The sequence below is a fragment of the Scaptodrosophila lebanonensis genome, unplaced genomic scaffold, assembly GCF_003285725.1.
Source record: "Scaptodrosophila lebanonensis strain 11010-0011.00,11010-0021.00 unplaced genomic scaffold, SlebRS2 tig00000024-arrow-pilon, whole genome shotgun sequence".
NCBI lineage: Eukaryota > Metazoa > Arthropoda > Insecta > Diptera > Drosophilidae > Scaptodrosophila > Scaptodrosophila lebanonensis.
The window spans coordinates 4,258,952-4,274,447 of record NW_022060538.1 but is presented as its reverse complement, the minus strand read 5'-3'; the positions used below and the strand labels follow the sequence as shown (position 1 = coordinate 4,274,447).

The following is a 15,496-nucleotide window of genomic DNA, read 5'->3' as shown; positions in this document are numbered from 1 at the left end:
CAGAGACAACATCAGCTCGACAACCAGCCTGTTTGTATGCGCAGTGCTCAAACTTAATTTATGATGCCATCATAAACTGAGCGCACATTCCTTTTATTAACTTGACCTTTTGCTGGTGTGTGTGATAAGAGCGGAAACAGAAAGCAAGTTGCCAACAAGGATTTAGATTTATGCGCACCAAACGGCAGATAAAGTCGCACAGAGCCACAGAATTGCTTAAGATTACACGCAGCTGGCATAGCAAGCATCTGCGGTATTATTTTACTTTTCCATAGCAACGCATCAAGCACACGCACATACACATACGCACACACACACACACACCTCACCCACTCCTAACCCACTTGTGTGAGCAACTAGTCCACTGAAAATATCACAAAAGCGTCGCTTGGCATGTGAAATAAATGTCATGGTCAATTCCACACAAAGTGGCTAAAAGCTCGCACGTGTTTGTTTTTAGTTGGCTTTTGGTGCGCTAGGGGGAATAGCGTATCTATCTCATTGCACTTGTTTGTTTTGGCTCTGGCACATTTCATATAAGAGTAGTGTGTTCAAACTGCACACAATGTTGCAACAAATTGCATTTCACCAGTCCCCGCACACACACACACATAATCGTATTAATAGCAATGTATATAGAAGCCGAAAATCAAATACAAACTTGCGTCAAAAGTTTCGCCGCACATTTCAAGCATCTCATCTGCTTCAGAGGCCCACCAACTTGTCTAAGTGCCTATACTATATACAAATATCTATAATGAAAATACATTATCTTTTTATATTCTTTCTTCTTTTCTGGTGTGCGCTCTCTCTCTAATGAATAAATGCGTCTACTAACAAATAACTTTATAAATTTTAACTACAAACTATTTCTAAATGTGTCTAAATGTGTTACAAAAAGTTTGCATACTGCACGGATATTGTAAGTTACACACACAAACGAAAATGTTCGCAAACAAAATGATTGCCAATTAATCAGAAAAGTCTATACAAGTGGCGCCTAAAAGCATGCACCACAAAATGCTCATTTCCTAAATATCCAATAACTCTTTCAGACGATGCACAGCCTAAAATGCGTTTTAGCCTCTCACCACCGCCACCGAAAGCCGTTTACGTTAGCGTAACCTCACCTTCCAGCACCAGCGACACCATCAACGACAGCAGCAGCGCCGCCGCCGCCGCCACCAACAACAACAACAACGCCATAAAAAGCCGTAATCGGAACAGCAACAACAACATGCTCGCACGCAATCGAGGCGGAGAAGGCTCCGCCACTGCTGTCAATGGAGGAGCCGCCGCCGCCACCGCCGCATCCGCCACCACCACCGCCACCGACGATGATGCTGCCTCAGATTACAATCAATGGTTGCACGCCATGAAATTGGTAGCCCGTTTGCCGGGAGGCACACCCCCAGAGTTTCGACGCAAGGTAGGCATGCATGGCTTTTAACTCCCACAGTGCGTTTCTTCGTCAACAAGGCACATTAATTAAGTAACTTCTGAATAAATAAAATGTTAAGGACATTTTGTGGCGCCGCTTATACTTGTATGTATGAGGTATATACGAGTATATTTACAAATATTTTAAGAATGTGCCACCCGTCAAAAGCTTACAAGTACATGTCAGATATCTAAGTGCAGAAGTAGGAGTTAGGCTGAAAGAAGTAAATGAAGTGAAGTGAAGTACATTTTAAACAGGTATATTTATTATAACGGTTTATATTTATATTACATAGTATATTTAATTCTGTATCCTTACGTGTTGCCTCCATATCTAAATAAAAAGCTGCAAAGAAATTCATATTGAACTTACATTAAAATTAAGAATAATAGCCTTGCTCTGCTGTACAGATTTCTTGTGTAGAGCCATCCTTACACTGCAACGGCACCTCACATATCGTGTAATCAACGCCACATCATTTATTTATATGTTATTGATTCATACAAAATAGTGTTATTTATGAAATCACATTTGGAGCATTTTGATGGTCGGGCAAAGTGTCTGAGATAACTGTGGCTTAGAGCCAGTAACAAGGTTCTATAAATTCCTTTTCAACCCACTGTAGCTTTTATTCGTACCCGTACTAAAAAAAACACTATAAAATTTGTTATTATCCGTTTCATGGCACGCACACAGCTGTGGCTATCGTTGGCAGACAAGTACCTGAAGTCAAAGAACGTGGACTGGACGCAGGAGCGTGAAAAGTGTTTTTGCGAGGAGTGGCGCGAGGACGACGAAGAGCTTGGCATACAAATTGTCAAGGTAGGTTTAAAATTGTGGGCGACATCGCGCAGTTATTAAAAGCAAACAATTGAAACGTATCTAGGACTTACACCGCACCGGCTCGAATTTGTGTACCGGACCGGCGGGTTCCATCAACCAGGCCAAGCTGAAGCGCATTCTGCTTGGCTATGCGCGTTACAATCCCGAGGTTGGCTATTGCCAGGTAACGCCTTCAAATGCACCAGCATGCTGTTTGATTTTCAATAGCAGGTATTTGTTGCAGGGCTTCAACATGCTGGGCGCTCTCATACTGCAGGTCATGGACAAGGAAGAGGAGGAGTCTATTAAGGTCATGATCTATTTGGTGGAGGGCGTGCTGCCTACTGGTTACTTTTGCGGCTCGATGGGTGGCCTGCAAGCAGACATGGGCGTCTTCCGCGAACTCATGCAAACGAAATTGCCCCGGCTGGCCAAGCATTTGCAAAAGCTGCAGGGCCCCATTGAAAATGCCTACGAGCCGCCGCTGACTAATGTCTTCACCATGCAATGGTTCCTCACCATCTTCTGCAGCACTCTGCCCATGTCCTGTGTACTACGAGTTTGGGATCTGGTGCTCATTGAGGGCAGTGATGTCTTGCTGCGAACAGCATTGGTGCTTTGGAGTTTGCTCGAAGAGTAAGTGTGTACGAGAATGTTCCCATCTATTTTTTATTTTGCAAAATGATGGCGTGCATCCCTCAGTTCAATTAAGCAAAGTGTAAAAAACTTAATTATTATAGAAGATGATATAAGAAGAGTTAAAACGTAGGCCAATGAAACCATTTTAGCGATTCCTTGAAAATAAAGAATATACTAAAGTGGGGCACACTGGCTTGACACGTTCTTCTTGTGTGCCTTTGCACACTTTGAAGAACATTTGTGTCAAGGCTTTCGGGCCGCACTATAAAGTGCAGGCCTTCAAGGTTGAATGTTTTTGGCAAAAGTTCGCGTGGGTTTTTGTCATGCATTTTCGTGGGCAGCTGACTAATGCAATTTGAAAGTTTTACTGTTGAAAATGTTGAGCTACATAATAAAAATGTGTGCGCTGACATTTTTCGTATTTTATTTTGTTTATACAGACGCGTTCTGAATGCGCGCACTGCAGATGATTTTTATGGGAAGATGGGCTCATTCTCAAGCGAACTGCTCAATGGACATCTCATTGATTCTAACGGCCTCATCGAAAAGGTAGTGCAGCTAGGACCAATAGAGGACTTACGCCAGCTCAGGGACAAACATCTGTATAACATAGCGCCTCTGCGTCACAAGCAAGGATTGCAGTAAGTAATATTCAACACAATAACGAATCCTAGCTTATAACACTTGCACACAGGCTCTACTACGACGATGAGGATACGCACTCGGATGAGGAATCGCGTCTGGCTGTGGCCACTGTGTGGGGATTGAACTGGGGTCGTCGTGGCTCCATGGGACCCAGCGTTACGACGGGCAAGCAGCAAACAGAGCAGAAGGATCGACTAGCTTTAGATATATCCTTGCTTAAGAAGCAGTACGATCGTCTACGTGAGCGTCAGAAGCAAGCACATGTCATATTGACGACAGCTTGCTCCACGGCAGCGAGGCAAACACCACCCAGCAATGCCCAGGCAGCCGTGCCTGTCAGTCAGTTGCTGCAGGGTCGGCCGGCCATTATTACGAACAGAGGAAAGCGCGTTGGCGCGCCACCTGGAGCGATTCCACCAGCACGAAAACCCTCCCTACCTGCTGTGCTGCATGTCAAACCGGCGGAGAAGCAGCTACGCCGAGGCGAGACCTTGCTCTGGCGAGACGCTGATCCTAGCAAGCGGCGACGTGATAGCCTCACCTGGAAGGAAATCAAGGCGGATCGGGCGGCCATGCTACGAGAAGGAGTTGACTCAACTGTTCTTAAATCTCAGAAGATTCGCTCGCGATTCGGCAAAAGCGACAGCTCTTCGTATAGCGAGGAAAGTGACGGCGAGAAACAAGATGACGATGGCGGCTCTAGTACCGATACCAGCCTGTGTGATGATGATGATCCTGCTTCTGCTAAATCTCTGGAGCAAAGTCCTAAGCGAAAAGCTAAGCTAGCGCGAAAGCTAAAAGATGCCCCTCAAAAGAAGCTGCAGATTATGGAATCAAGTGATTCGGGTGTGGAACGCAGGCGTCCCAAATCCTGGGCACCAACAACCCACGAGATACCATTTATGCTGATGGGGTCCGACAGTGGCGATGAGAAGGAGCAATATGCACCAGCTACGACTAAGACGGAGGAGGAAGACAGTGCTACAGAAAGCGATCGCTTTAACTATAAGCACCGCTTAGGTTGGTCGGAGCTAAAGTACTCAAATGCTGCTGGAGACTTGGCGAGCAGCACACTGGAACCGTTGCACGTAGAGACAGATATATTGGAACTGCCACTGGGAATAACAAGCACTAGTCAACTTTCACCGCTACCAGACATCGCAGGCTACTTAGGGGCGACCACGATAAGTCCATTGGCTACGCCTAAGCCGTTGTATGTGGATTCAGTGAACTTGCTAGGTAGTGGTGATGTAGCAGCTACAGCGAGTGATGGACAGGAAGTTGATGGCCTGATTCGCAAGCGGTTCGATGTTAGTGATGATGGTGTGACGAACGAATATTTCGAGCGGGTAAATAGTGTAGAGCGACCTACCAAGTTGGCTCTGTCATACTCGTTAAACGAAGAAGACAGAGAAAGTGCCGAATGTGTCGAAACAAAAACTAAATTGGATAGCGAAAGAATGGATGAAGTAAACATTTCTTCAAAATCAAGCAGCCTCCTAGACCAAAAACCACAGGAATTAGAACCCAATATTATCGCCAAAGTGCCGCAAATACGCGATAATAATATTCCCGGAGAAAACAAGGATGACTACAAGGAGCTGTTAAGCATGACGATAGAGCCACGGAAGCCTCCACTTCCACTAAGCAATGCCAGCCGTAAACGTCGCGATCCTCGGCGAAAAACCCTCACGCGATCTTCAACCATAGAGCTCGAAGAACGTTTTCAGGCCTTGGAGCGCAGGCTCAGTCAAGACGTACTGCCCAGTAAGGAGCAGCAGCAACAGAAACAGTGTGATAAAATGGAGCCAGTCAAGCATATACCCAGCACGGCAGCGCTGGAGGAACGCTATAATACGTTAGAAAAGCAGCTCAGTGCAGAAAAACAAAGCCGTGAAGCCAAACTATGCGCGGAATCAAATGCGGAGTGCCTTGAAAATATCGACCGAATACCTTGCACCGCTGATTTGGAAACACGTTATAATGCCTTAGCCAAGCAAATGAGTTCCAATGGATCAGATGCGAAAACACCCATAGAACTAAAGGACCAGAGAGAGCAGCCGGATAGTGGAAGCAGTGCAAAGAAACAGAATGACAGCGAAAAGACTAGCAAGCTAGATAAGACGCAGGAGGAGAGCTCAGACATAAAACAAACAACTGTGCAAAGCGAGTCAAGTGATAGCAATGAAGCTGAAAGCAAAAAGACAAAGGAGCAACCACGCCTTAAGAAATTGCCTTCCACAGCCGAATTAGAGGACCGATTTAATGCTCTCGAACGTAAAATGAGTCTGCAGAAAAGTAGTCCCGCAAAGGCAAAAAAGGAGCCACCTGATGAGGAGGAGGTCAGAAAGGAGGATTCAAAGAAGGATGATGAAGAATCCAAAACGGAAGTTAACGCATATCCTAAAACAAGTGACAAAACCACATTGAGAGCAACGGAGTCTGTTGAAGTCATGTCAAAGCAACAGGAAACACATAAGAGCAATGGAGTAGAAGATAAGATCACAGAAGATAATCGAAAACAGCACACAACAACGCAGAAAAGTAATGAAGAAGAAAAGTCAGCAGAAAAACTTGAAGAAAAGTCAGATAAGTCTCAAGTTCAACTAGCTGAAGATCTCGTAGAATCTAAAGGTGAGTCAGTTAAGGATACAGGAAAACGTAAAGCACCTCCATCGACCGAAGAGCTGGAAAAACGTTTTCAGGCGTTGGAGAAACAGCTCAGCACAACCAACCTTGACAGCAATACTGAAACAAAGACTTCGAAAGATCTACAGCCAAAGGCACCAGAAAAAAGTGTAGAAAAACAAACAAAAAATGAGTCGCAACCTCAAATAGAAAAGCAATCGAAAGAAGCTAAAGCCCTAAAATCATTTGAAGATAAATGCAAGTCAATAAATACTGCAATAGCTGAAGATACTATGAAGCGAAGCGAGTCTAAGAAAGAAGATGATGCACAAGAGGAAAAAGCAGCTGACAAGCGTCAAAGTTTTGAAGAGAAGTGTAGAACTGCAAACAAAAAGATAGAATGCGAAAATGAGCAAGCACCTAAGTCCGACCACATAGTGCAGAAAGCTGAGACAAAGGACGAAAACTTCACTGAGGAAACACAAATAAAAAGTCTTCCTAAACGGCGCGCTTCAGAGCCTCCATCAACAGAAGATCTGGAGAAGCGTTATGAGACGTTCAAGCGTCGTATGAGCAGCAGAAATCAGTTTGCCAGTAACTCACTCAGTCAAAGTGAAACTGTAAACGAAGCGCTAGAAAGAATTGAACAGGAAGTAATAGCGGAAATAGATGAGACTAACCCAGACACAGAGGATAAGCCCCATGTGAAGAAGGAGCCTCCGACCACCGAAGACCTAGAGAATCGATTCGAGGCGCTGCACAGCAAAGAAACTGCCAATAGCACAAAACAACTAATTCGCGAGCGAAGCCCGCCCCAACATGTAGATGTAGCCATTGAGGCGCACATACCCGAGCCCCCACCACCACCACCGCCAATTCAGCTTGTCCACCCGGCGAGCTCTCAACAGCGTGCACTTATTGAGGAGTTACAGAGCAAGATGCAAGGACAATCCCCGGGCGAGGAGAATCTCAGGCCAAGCGACATCAATCCACAGCGAAAAAGGCAGCTTCAGCAAAAACAACTGCAGCACCGACCCACACCAATGGGCGATGAGACCTCGGAAGCACCTGCAAACACCGCTTACTACAGATCGGGAAATTACGAACCCTGGCAAGCGCAGCGAATGGTTCGTCGTTTCTCCGATTTGCCTTCAAGAGCTGATCTGGAAAATCGCTTACAATTCTTGGAGAAGCAATTATACAAGAAATTCTACAAGCAGCGCAGTGCAAGTGATTCCGAAGTAGCATCGAGGACAAGTCAAAACGAGAGGCCAAGCACATCCCGCCAAGCAGAGGTGCAGCTGGAGCAGCGCGTTCTTGCTCTGGAGAAACAGTTGAGTGAGAATAGCTTGAAGCTGCTAGAGGCCATGCGAGAGAAAGCGACAGCCGTAGCGGTGGCGGCACCACGAAACGATCTCAACGGTTCATCTCGCCACCTTAGCACGGAAACCATAGATGCCACGGGAAAAGAACTCGTACGCTATACACATTTCGGTGAGGTGATGGAATCAGATGCCCATAAACCTATTAACATAAGCATTAACATTAAAATGCACCTCAATAAAGAGGGTGAAGCGAAAAAGCGCACAGCATCGGAAGAGCACAGGCCGACCACGGAGGAGCTTACTCGGCGACTTGAACAGTTGGAACAGCAATTGGTAGAGGAGCGCGCGAAAAATGGCAACGCGGGAACTGAGTGTCAGCCAGTAGTGGAGGAAACCATTTACCCAGAGGAGATAGAGTCAAGGCATAAAAATGAAAAGGACAGCCACAATGAGAGTGTGAAAAGCGACATTCCAGAAAAACTAGAAAAAGTACCATTACAACATTCCTTAGGGTCTGATGAGCCGGAAACAGTAAAAGAAACCAAAACCCTGGAAAATGAAGAGAAAGCTCAGGCTCGCTCAAAAGTGGACGAAATAGTTAGCGTTGGTACAGAGAAATCAATCACAAGTGATGAGAAAACTGAAGAGAAAATTGATGACGAAGTGGAAATTAAGGAAGCTGTCAAAGAAACTTCCAAACCTGTCGATGAGAAACCACTTCAAGATGCTGTCCAAGTTGAAACAAATGTGTCAGAAGTAGAAAACGCAAGCGTTCCCAAAGAAAATCAATTAGATGAAAAGGAATCTCAAAAGGTAGAACTGGATAATATGATCATTAATGCGAATGACATTGGAAATGCCGATGCCAACAATAAGACAGTTGTGCTACTCATGGATAACGAACCCAAGGCAATGAAAGTGCGCCGCTTGACACGTGCCAATACTGAAGAACTAGAGGATCTCTTCCAGGCGCTTGAGAAGCAGCTCAGCGATCGCAATCTTATCAAATCTGATAATGGAAAGCTGGTGAGAGCCAATAGCAAACAAACTACTGAGAATGCAGAACAGGCTCAAGCCATAAGCGACTTAACCAGAGAAATCGAGAGCTTTACAAGCGGTGAAGCGCAAGAAAATCCAGTGGAGAAAAAAGAGACCACCAAAGAGCCACAAGCGAAAAAGGTTGACGGGATTGAGGGTGTTGAGGGGGTGGAGGCAGACTACGACTGGGGACCCAATCCAGTAAAGCATCACCTGAAACGTAAAACCGTCTATTTGCCCTCTACCAAGGAGCTTGAAGCACGCTTCCGTTCACTGGAACGCCAAATCAAGTTGTTGGAGGATGTCGAAAAAATCGATGTAGAACAGCGTCTCAACGAAATCGAACGCAAAATCAAGCTACAGTATTCGCTCTCCCATGAGAAGGATTTAAATAAATACCTAGAGCTATGCGAAGGGAAAGGATTGGACGATGATGAGCCGCCTGCAGAAGAAGCGCCGCCACAACGCTCACGTAGTCCAGCGCGCAAAGCAACAGTCAAGTCACCTTATACATCGCCCTCGCGCAAATCAAGTACCAAGTCTCCTGCCAGGACGCCTACCAAATCGCCCTACACTTCACCATCGCGCCAACAACAGAAAACGCCACACACATCACCGGCACGTACCGCTGCAGATATAAACAGGAGTCCCTACACCTCACCGTCCCGTCGTCAGCAACATTCCGATGATCTGCCCATATCAGATGATTTAGAATACAAATATCGTGTGCTCGACCTGGTGCGTTCTAAGTCTAGGGAGAATCTTTCCAAGCGAAAGCTGGATCCAAACAAGAAACCGCCCATACATCCACTTGAAATGTTGCTTGATCCAAGTCCGGACGATAGTGAAATTCCCACAACCGGTGAATTAGAGCATCGCATACGCGTACTCGATGAGAAACTTAAGTCACCGAATTCAGCAGCAGTGCGCCACAAATCGCGCTCACGCTCTCCCACCATTGATGACATCAAACGCAAAAAGAAATTGGAGGACAGGCGACCTAAGACCCCGGTTCATAATCTGGAGCGGTTGGTAAGCTCGCCCACTAGACCAGAGCCACCAACTGCCGCAGAGCTGGAGGAACGCATGCGCGTCTTAGAGGAGGAGCATAGCTTTGACTTCAAGACCCAAAAAGACTACAGAGAGTTCAACCAGAAGCTTAAGGATGTAGTATCACCTTCGTTGTCCTTTGAGGAGTTTAAGGTAGCCAAATCGCGCGAGCAAAGCCCACGACGTGGTGCCACAACGCCGAAGTCTGCAATGCGACGAGACGACGACGATTATGACTCCCGGCCCTACTATCGATCCACCAGTCCCAAGGTCATACGTTTTTGCGATGAAGACGAGGAGTACTATGAGGACAACATTAGACGGTCTACATCAAGGCAGGCCAGCGAACGAATGGTGGGCACCACAAATACCGTTTTGGATGTCATAGTGGAGAATACTAAAATTCTTCAACGTATTCTTAAGAAGACTCTTACAGATCAAACCACCAATCGCAGCTACAGCAGCAGCGGTGCGGCTGCAGCTTCGAGCTCTGAAGGCCTCGATCAATTTGGAAGTCGCCTAATGCGGGTAAGTTGCTTATAAAAGATCTAATAATTTCAAATTGGTAAACACAAAAGTTGCCTAGCAGTAGCCTGTAGCAGTACTGGGCTCTGAAATCACCCCTCCAATCACATGTTCTGTTTTTGTTAGATGCTTTTAAAATACACATACACATTAAATATTTATGAGATATATCCTAACGGTATAAAATATTACATAGTTTGTAAAAGCGAAGCTTCGACACATCTGAACTATTTTCACATTATTGAATTTTTAAGCCGAGAAACCCTTTAAATACTTTATGCTTTTCAGGAGACTTCCCCTATAACACGAACCGGAACTCATACAGGGGTCCCTCTACGCACTGGTGACAACATCAATGAGCGCCTCAGCAGCATCAAGAATTCCATTAAATCTATTGATAGCCTGTGTGAAGAGAAGCCCTATCAGAAGGAAAAGTGCCAGCGTTACATCGACTCCCTCTTCACGGACTCGCTGCATTTTGCCAGCAAGAAGAACTCTTTGGAGGACTTGACGCATAGTCGCAGTGAGAGCCGAGGTCGATCAACGCAACGCACCGCTGGTGGGGACTATGCACCTTCCATACGCATTACCTCCGCACAGGGCCAACGAGCTGCAGAGCATCGATCGCTGGGTTCAGCCGAATCTATACGTACCACAAGTCCTTTGCGTGCCGCCAGTCCGCCGCATTATCGTTCACACAGGGATATAAGCAGGGAGATTTCGCCACGCCGTCGTCGCGACGATGAGGAACGTGAGGAACGCGAGAGTAGTAGGGTAAGACGTGATAATATGTTGCCAAATTATTTTCTCGATCAATCTAGCGATTTAAGTAGTGGCCATAGTTTAACTAAGTTTCATAAAGTAGATAGACAACTAGAAGAAACATACAACAAGTATGCGGATGATCGACGTTCAGCTGCCAGAACACCGCTGAGTTCTCCATACGAGTCGACAAGATCAACAACACGCTACACAAGCAACAACATCTACACGACTACAACAACAGCAACAACAACAAATGCCACAACATCGAGTGACGTCACTTGCCCAAGGCCCCGTTTAGACATCGATAGACCAGTCTCGCCCTACCGCCCGCCCTATGACCCGTACCAGCCTGCACGCTCCAATGTGCCCGTATATCAGCCAGCAAAGCTGGAGATCCGACACACAACCGTCACCTCAACCTTCTACGATCGCTTTCTCACCGAGAAGCAAATAGAGAAACAAACGCTTTCGCGTCCACCAAGTCGCTCGCCTGTGGCGTCACCTTCGGCCACCTCCAAGAGTTACAGCGACTTGCCGCAGGCAGCCGCCGGTCTTGGTGCCTATAAATACACGACAGCACCACCGACGACTACCACCAGCAGCTACTCGAGCACTATGTCGAGCAGCTACACTGGCACTTCGTTGTTGCCCAGCGGCAGCAGCAACTACTCCCACACCTCATACCTCACTGCGCCCACAGTCAGCGTTGTGCCGGGCTCCAGCTCTGCTACACCTTCGGGCAGTTCCACGGACCTGCGCATACGCAGCTGTGATAACATTCTTATGCAATTGGGCACCACTAGTCATGCCACCACCTCCACATTGTCCACTACTACAGCTCTGGACTACTCCAGCAGTGGTCTGGTCCAAGCCAGCACCGCCTCCACAACATCCGCTTATGTGCCGTACACCTTCACAAGCTCATTAACAAACCGATTGAGCAGCACTTCCGGCACTACTGCCACAACCACATCAAGCCCTAGCACCAGCACTAGTGCTCTCTCATATTCCACAGGCGTTTATAATCCCATGATGTCATTCACATTGAGACAACCTTTGACCTCGAGCGTTCTAGACAGCAGTACCTCAACCTTGGGCCAGTATTCAAGTGGCATAGGTACAACAGCATCTCCTAGAACTTTTGGTGACCCAGAGAAACCGTAAATACTGAATTATCTTTACCATTTTCAAGCATGTTACAATTGTTCCATGGCTTCTAGTGCGCTTTCGAAACCAAAGCTGTCTCATACACCCACAACTACCCATGAAACACCCATTTACACATAAAGTTCGGCAACAGTTACATATTACTTGTTACCAGAGAATACTATGAGAAGCAATATCGGCATTATTAACCAACGGTTTTTAACAATAAAAAACAACAAAAGCTACGCTATACTTACGGTATATACGGTATACTACAATCTAATCAAATCTGATATTTACTCGTTTACTCGTCGAAATTTTATGCAAAACTGTGCACTCAACATTTTGGCTTATAAAAATTACCTCATCTACATGCAAAGCACATAACTTCTCACGTTTAGCAAAGTTTTTGATACAATATACCTACCTAACTACTACATACTTATATAAAGTTATATACCATATACCTATCTATATATTGTATGTATAATGTCAAGTCTGGATGTGACGATGTACTATCAGATCCACAACTATTTACGTCTAAAAAAAATTACAAATCGATTTTATTGCACAGATCTTTTTCAGCTAATTCTTTAACAATTATTAAATTATATTTCAAGAGGTATTTTATTAAGAGTTTCAATTTCTAATTGCTTATAGTCGAATTGATTAAACAGCAAGTGAGTTGGGCCAGTTTCAAGTTAAAAGTGTTCATTGACTGACAAGAGAACAGTTAATTAGTCACAAATGTGTTACATATATAAATTTAAAGAATTATACACGTACAAACAACATATATATTTATGAATATATAAATACATTATATATTATATACAAATTACAGTTATTGAATTTGAATTATGCAAACACAAGTTCAAAAAGAGGAAACAATAAGCAAGTAAATCATAATAGCAAGAATTATTATCACACGAGACAAAGAAGCAAAAAATTAATCAAAACCATTAAAAGAATTTTATGACAAATGTTTCAAAACGCCGATGCCAGCAAGTTCAACTAATTGACTAACAATAATGTTATAAATTAAATGCAATTGTTAACAAACTATGCAGCCATAAGTAGGCAAAATGTTACGGCTTCTGTTTATAATAAGCAACAAAGTTGTTAATTTGTAGGCATTCTTTTTTACATTAATTGTTAATATTTTGTAAACCTTTGTTAACATTCGAAGTTTGTGAAATTGGTGCAGAAATATTTTTGTTATAAATTGTAAAGAGGTTTTTAGTTAAAGAGCGAAAAATATAAATAAAAGCAAAATGCATTTTAAGCATTTACGTAACTAATAAACGGATTTAAATTGAGTTTTCTTCGGAATCATTAAACTTAAAGTTTGCTACTCTAATAAGTTGGCTGCTGCCAGATTCGGGCTGAAGCCTGGAAATGCAAAAACAGCAGTCATACCAACCATTTCAATGGGATTAGAAAACTACTCCCCAATTAGTTGGTCAATCGGAGAATCTTCTTACTGAGTGGTTTAAACATTTTTTTTAACATTCTGTCCACTTTTAAATGATTTTATTTTAAATTGATTGTCTGATTTTAAATTTGTCTTAAATTAACAAAAAAATACTTTCATTATTATTTGTGTTCTACATTTAATTTTGCGCGCGCATCGCTCTACTCTTCTTCTTACAAATATGCCGTTAGCACGATTTGGCAATGTTAGAGTATCGATGCCAGTTTGAAAGCATCGAAAGTAACGAAGCAGCACTTCAGTTTCCTCCCTAACAACATAGTGTGCTTTGCCAAACAAACTCATGCCGTTTGATCAATACTGAAATCACAATTTTGACTGCACGAAATAGAAGCGGAACTACTAAATACAGAAAGCAGCAATGAAAATCGAGGAGGTAAAAAGCACAGTGCGCACTCAGCGCATTGCGGCCCACAGCCACGTAAAGGGCTTGGGTTTGGATGAAGCCGGCTCTGCTTTGCAAAACGCTGCCGGCTTGGTGGGGCAAAAGGCAGCACGCGAAGCTGCCGGCATAGTGGTTGATCTAATCAAGTCGAAGAAAATGGCTGGTCGTGCCTTGTTGCTTGCTGGTCCTCCCGGCACTGGAAAAACCGCCATTGCTCTGGCGATTGCACAGGAGCTGGGCAACAAGGTGCCGTTCTGTCCCATGGTTGGTTCAGAGGTTTTCAGTAACGAGATCAAAAAAACCGAAGTACTGATGGAAAACTTTCGGCGTTCCATTGGTCTGCGCATACGCGAAACGAAGGAAGTTTATGAAGGCGAGGTAACAGAGCTTACTCCTGTGGAGACTGAGAGTCCCATGGGCGGTTATGGCAAGACTATAAGCAATGTGGTAATCGGCTTAAAGACCGCCAAAGGCACAAAACAATTAAAGCTGGATCCTAGCATCTTTGATGCTTTGCAAAAAGAAAAGGTTGAAGTTGGCGATGTTATCTATATAGAGGCCAACAGCGGGGCTGTGAAGCGTCAGGGACGTAGTGATACTTTTGCCACAGAATTCGATTTGGAAACAGAGGAATATGTGCCGCTGCCCAAAGGTGACGTGCACAAGAAAAAGGAAGTTATTCAGGATGTTACATTGCACGATCTTGATGTGGCCAATGCTCGCCCACAAGGCGGCCAGGATGTGCTTTCCATGATGGGACAGCTGATGAAGCCGAAAAAGACAGAAATCACAGGTGGGAACTGCAGCTATAGTAATGAACTCTGCGGAGAGAACTATTATATGAATAATTTTTCTTTTGCAGATAAGCTACGTATGGAAATCAATAAGGTGGTTAACAAATATATCGACCAAGGCATTGCCGAGCTTGTACCAGGCGTACTATTTATAGACGAAATACACATGCTGGATTTAGAGACCTTCACCTATTTGCACAAGTCTTTGGAGTCCCCCATAGCGCCCATTGTCATATTTGCCACCAATCGTGGCCGTTGTGTTATCCGGTAAGTTTTTCGCTATCTATGCCTACTTGGATGTAACTAATAGCATTTCTTCAGTGGCACCACCGACATCGTCTCACCACACGGCATTCCATTGGATTTGCTCGATCGCTTGCTTATCATACGTACTCTGCTTTACTCGAGCTCAGATATGGAGCAGATCATTAAATTGCGCGCACTAACCGAGGGCTTGCAGCTGGACGAGACTGCCTTCACACGCCTCAGCGAAATTGGTACAAATTCAACTTTGCGCTATGCCGTTCAGCTGCTTACACCAGCCCATCAAATGTGCAAGGTAAATGGGCGCTCACAAATTACTAAGGAAGATATAGACGACGTCCATTCCCTCTTTCTTGATGCAAAGCGTTCGTCCAAGCACTTGTCCGAAAAGAACAATAAGTTTATGTTGTAAACTCATTTCTATTATACAATTTCAAAGCCTCCAGCAGTCAGAATATGTTGAAATAAAACTGCAATTTGAGTAAAATTTGCTACCAATTTGTAATTGCCCCCATATTGTACATACATACATACATA

The 15,496-nt window shown here is 44.5% G+C and overlaps 2 protein-coding genes across 2 annotated transcripts; both read left to right on the top strand.

Annotated features, from left to right (window-relative positions):
* Positions 1–1,313: 1,313 nt before the first annotated feature.
* Positions 1,314–12,410, top strand: LOC115622007. The gene is made up of 7 exons (XM_030515862.1): positions 1,314–1,429; positions 2,138–2,263; positions 2,328–2,447; positions 2,508–2,899; positions 3,343–3,543; positions 3,597–10,116; positions 10,402–12,410. The coding sequence occupies exons 1-7, from the start codon at positions 1,376–1,378 to the stop codon at positions 12,040–12,042; spliced, it is 9,054 nt and encodes a 3,017-aa protein (XP_030371722.1). The 5' UTR covers positions 1,314–1,375; the 3' UTR covers positions 12,043–12,410.
* A 1,384-nt stretch (positions 12,411–13,794) lies between these two features.
* Positions 13,795–15,457, top strand: LOC115621069 (ruvB-like helicase 1). Its single transcript, XM_030514596.1, has 3 exons — positions 13,795–14,694; positions 14,764–14,962; positions 15,017–15,457. Exons 1-3 carry the CDS (start codon positions 13,878–13,880, stop codon positions 15,369–15,371), a joined length of 1,371 nt encoding a protein of 456 aa, XP_030370456.1. The 5' UTR covers positions 13,795–13,877; the 3' UTR covers positions 15,372–15,457.
* The last annotated feature ends 39 nt before the right edge of the window (positions 15,458–15,496 follow it).